This window comes from Pterocles gutturalis, unplaced genomic scaffold (genome assembly GCF_000699245.1).
Source record: "Pterocles gutturalis isolate BGI_N339 unplaced genomic scaffold, ASM69924v1 scaffold47577, whole genome shotgun sequence".
Classification (NCBI taxonomy): Eukaryota; Metazoa; Chordata; class Aves; order Pterocliformes; family Pteroclidae; genus Pterocles; species Pterocles gutturalis.
This window is the reverse complement of record NW_010114571.1, coordinates 2,632-6,864: the sequence shown is the minus strand read 5'-3', so window position 1 is coordinate 6,864 and position 4,233 is coordinate 2,632. Positions and strand designations below refer to the sequence as shown.

General features: G+C 49.6%; 1 protein-coding gene across 1 annotated transcript; it reads right to left on the bottom strand.

Annotated features, from left to right (window-relative positions):
- Positions 1-2,285: 2,285 nt before the first annotated feature.
- On the bottom strand, positions 2,286-2,680 carry LOC104462775 (scale keratin-like). The gene has a single exon (XM_010074859.1). It carries the CDS (start codon positions 2,666-2,668, stop codon positions 2,303-2,305), a length of 366 nt encoding a protein of 121 aa, XP_010073161.1. The 5' UTR covers positions 2,669-2,680; the 3' UTR covers positions 2,286-2,302.
- Between the last annotated feature and the right edge of the window lie 1,553 nt (positions 2,681-4,233).

Below are 4,233 nucleotides of genomic sequence, written 5' to 3'. Positions count from 1 at the left end.
TATGGTGCTGGGTCCACCCAGGGCTCGGGAGGCCTCTGCACCTTTGTCAGACCCTACGCTGCTCCTGCCTGCAGCCCTTGTGTCTTGCCCCGCTACAGCAGGGTTGTGTGGGACAACTGTGGGCCCTGCTAGACCCAGCCCCAAAGCCCCAGCAACTGCCCCCAGCCCAAACACCAATGCCACCACCACTTGTGCTGGGCTGAGCTGGTGGGCACAGGGCAATGAGGAGTGCTGAGCATCCCAAGTGCAACCAATGCCTGGGCAGCTGGCAGTGCAAGAAGAGATGCTCTGGAGAAGATCCCTCAGCCTCCTCCAACACATGACATCCAACCTGTCTGGTTCTTGCCCACCGTCTCTCTCTGACAATCTGTCCTGCCCCTCTGGGCACAATAAAGTTTTCCTGCATCCAAGTCCTATCTTCCTCCCTTCTTGGCCCATGTTTGGGAAGACCCCGGGGGTGGGTGCCTCGTAGCTCTTTCATGGAAATTTAGGTCCTTAAATAATCAGGGGTGGCAAGAGTGGGTGTGTTGGGAGAGGAAGGATGGAGGCAGGATGGAGGGAGGGCGGGAGAGAGCCTTTGGGAGGGGCTTGCACAAGCTGGGGAAAGGGCAGAGAGCAGGACAGATGCTGGCAGTGCTCTTTTGCCTGCGCTTCTCAGCCCCCAGCAGGAAGAGCTCCCCCAGGTCCCACTGTTCTGCAGAAGCACAGCAGAATCTCCAGGTTTTTTGAGAAAAGGGGGCTGATGGCCAACCTCATTGCTCTCTGCAGCTTGCTGAGGAGGGGCAGTGGAGATGGAGGTGCTAATCTGTTCTCCCTGGGATCCAGTGATAGGATGTGTGCGAATGGTTCAAAGCTGCACCAGGGGAGGTTTAGGGTGGACTTTAGGAAGAATCTATTGATTGAGAGGGTGGTCAAACAGCAGAGCAAGATTCCTAGAGAGGGGGGTCAATAACTCAATGGTGTCAGGATTTAAAAGGCTATTGGAAAATGCCCTTCATAAATTGCTTTAAGTTTTGTTCAGCCCTGAAGTTGTCAGGCAGATGGAGTAGATGATGGTTGCCGGTCCCTTCCAAGTGAAATATTGTATTCTGTTCTAATGTTTCCTCTTGGGACAGCGTGAGATAGATGGGACCATGTCTCCTGATGGTGAGTAGGATCGGAGGATCTCATCAATGCTCAGACATGCCTGAAAGGAAGGTCTCAGAAAGATGGATCCGGGCTCATTTCTGAGGTGTCCTGTGTGAGGACAAGAGGCAATGGGCAGCAGCTGAAACACAGGAGGCTCCGCTTCAACATGTCAGATGAGTTTTTCATGGTGAGGGTGACCGAGCAGTGGCACATATTGCCCCAGGATGTTGTTGGGTCCCCCTCCTTGGAGACACACAAAAGCTGTCTGGCCATGGTGTTGGGCAGCCAGGTCTGTGTGACCTGCTTGAGTCACCAGCATGACCAGATGCCCAAAGGCCCCTGCCACAATGATCAGGTCTGGGGCAGAAAAGGGAGGAGCACCAAATGTGTTGGTCTGCGCTGGGGATGAGAAGGGAAAGTGGGAAGGAGAAGGAAAAGGGGATAGAGAATAACAAGGGGAAGGAAAAAGGAATAAGGGGAAGAGGAACTGAGCAAGGGTTTGGAGATGGGTAAGGGGAAGCTACTGCTTTTCTTTCTCTCTTAGACTCTCAAGGAGATCTCTGGAGACACAAAGGGGCTCGAGCCATGGCAGACATTGTCCCAGCCTCCAGGGGAGCTGCACTGGACTTCTGGAGAAACCCCAAGGCTGCATGTCCCACAGGTAGGGGAGCAGACTACATTCAGACAGGGTCCTTGGAGCTCAGCCGTGGAACTGCGTGTGGCCAGAGCTGCCAGACTGTAGCGTTCCCCAAAGGCGTCTCAGTCCGGCTCTGCTACAATGGAGAGATTGCCCTGGCCCGGCAATGGGGACCATGTGCAGGCTGGGGGGAGCCCTGCAGCTCACATAATGCTCTAAAAGAAAAGGCAGAGAGGCAGACATTGGATGTAGGATCGTTTTATTGCAATGCAGGAAATGACTTGCTGGAGAAAGACAGAGAAGGCAGAGACAGGCAGGTTGTCCTCGTGGACTTCAAAAGAGGTGTTCCTTCAGACTTCTCCCAGGTGTTGGCTGTTGCAGAGCTCAGCTAGTGCCCACCGGGATGATGATGTTGCACAGCTGGGCACAGTGAGAATCAAGGAGGAGATGTGGCAAGGAAAGAGGATTGGAGTGGAGAAAGCAGAGGACTCCTGAAGTTGATGTGGCCCAGGGGCTGAGGGATGTCTGGTGCTGGGTTTAGCAGGGTCCGCAGTTGTCCCACAGCCTCCTGCTGTAGCGGGGCAAGACACAAGGGCTGCAGGCAGGAGCAGCGTAGGGTCTGCCAAAGGTGCAGAGACCCCCCGAGCCCTGGGTGGACCCAGCACCATAGAGGCCCCCCAGCCCCAGGTTGCCCCCAAAGGCAGGTGCTCCAGAGGGGCCCCACCCCGCTTGCTGGGGGAAGGAGCTGAGGATGGGGCCGGGGAAGGTGACGACGACGGGTGGTGGCTGGATGAAGGCCGTGGAGTCCGGGCACTGGCGGGCGCACAGCTCGTTGCAGCTCTCAGCGATGGGCTGGGGGACAGCAATGCTGGTTTTTGGTGGGCACAGGTCGTAGCAAGACATCTTTGTGCAGGGGTGGAGGTGGGCTTGCAGCAAATGGAGATGGAAAAGACTAAGAAAAAGCAAAAGGCTTATTACATAAATTTCATGATGCTGATATCTGTGAAACTGCTGTGTTCTGCTTTCCTGTACTACAGTGTATGTTCTATGTGCAGCCTTGGTCAGCTTTGCGAATGCTATCTGATCACCAGGATCCAAAATTTCTGACTGAATAAAGTCCACCCCAGGAATGACTTGACCCCACAGACAGATCTTTCTTCTGGTCTTGCATGGCTGTGCCTAAAACTTTCTGCAAACACACACCCTGAAGAACAATGTAAGAACCTGTTTCATCTACCAAAGAGGTCCTCAGCGTGCAAAAACAGACCCAAGTTACATGTGGCTTTGTCTGAAATTGGAGGGTTTATTTATATCTCTCAGAATGCCGCTGAACATATCTGAAAAAGTGGACATCTTATACATTTATCTTAACTTTTATATAATATTAAAATAATTGTCTGAATGAACAGTATTTTAATCTCTGATCTTTTAAATTTCTAATTGGCCTAGAACACTCAGATCCATTTCTCGGAGCTTCTGCGCCCAAACCCAGTCTCCCAAATTCTGCATTTATCACTGATTTTACTAAGAGTAGTTACAGACAGAAACCATCTAATGCTGCTGGAGATCTGAGCATACCTACAGAAATCCTCTACATCTACTCTCATACAGGTTCCAATTAAATACATAGAAAGAAAAAAATTGTACTCACAAAGCTCAGCAGGGCAAATAAGCCAGAAGAAGTGTCTGAATGAACTGAGGGGCTGGAGCTTATATAGAGTTTCTCAGCATTCCTACAGGACTGGAAACTGGCTTGGTGCTTGGGTATGCATTTTGCTGCTTAACGGAGATTGTTTCACAGCTCTGAGTGATTAAAGTGTTGTGTTTATCATTATTATTATTTCATTCAAATTCTCACACCATGTGATGTCGATGTTACACCATCATGATTTCTTTAATCTTGGGTCTTAATTGGTTACTGTAATTCCTGGTATCATAGTGACCTCACTGCAATTACCATGTGCATTAAGCTGACTCCACATTTACTTCTCTCTTTATAAAGTTGTCATAAGCTTGTCTGTTCACAGATTTTGTAAGACTCATCTTTGTCCGACTCATACTTTTCCTTAACAGTCCTTTAGATTTGTCTGGTAAATTAATACGAGACAGATGCAACTTATCCTTATCCTGGCACTGCCCAGGAATTTGTTTTTTCCTTCTCTAACTTGAACAGACCTCACTGACCTAAGATGGATTTCAAGTGGTCGTGAATATTGGCTGAGATCGTACAATACACATGACAATTTCCCAACAGCTTTCTATTGAGAGGAACAGTCTTTTGAGTGGCAACTCAATCCTACATAAAAATAATATTGTTTCACTAAAAGCATTTAAATGGGAGATGAAATTCAGCTTTAAATGGGCCCATGGTTCTGCTGACTGTGATTTGAGCTGGGAAGTCAAAGAAATCACCATCCAGAAATTTATCAAGTCCCACCCCTGCCCATGGTCCACCAAAATAGGTAAAA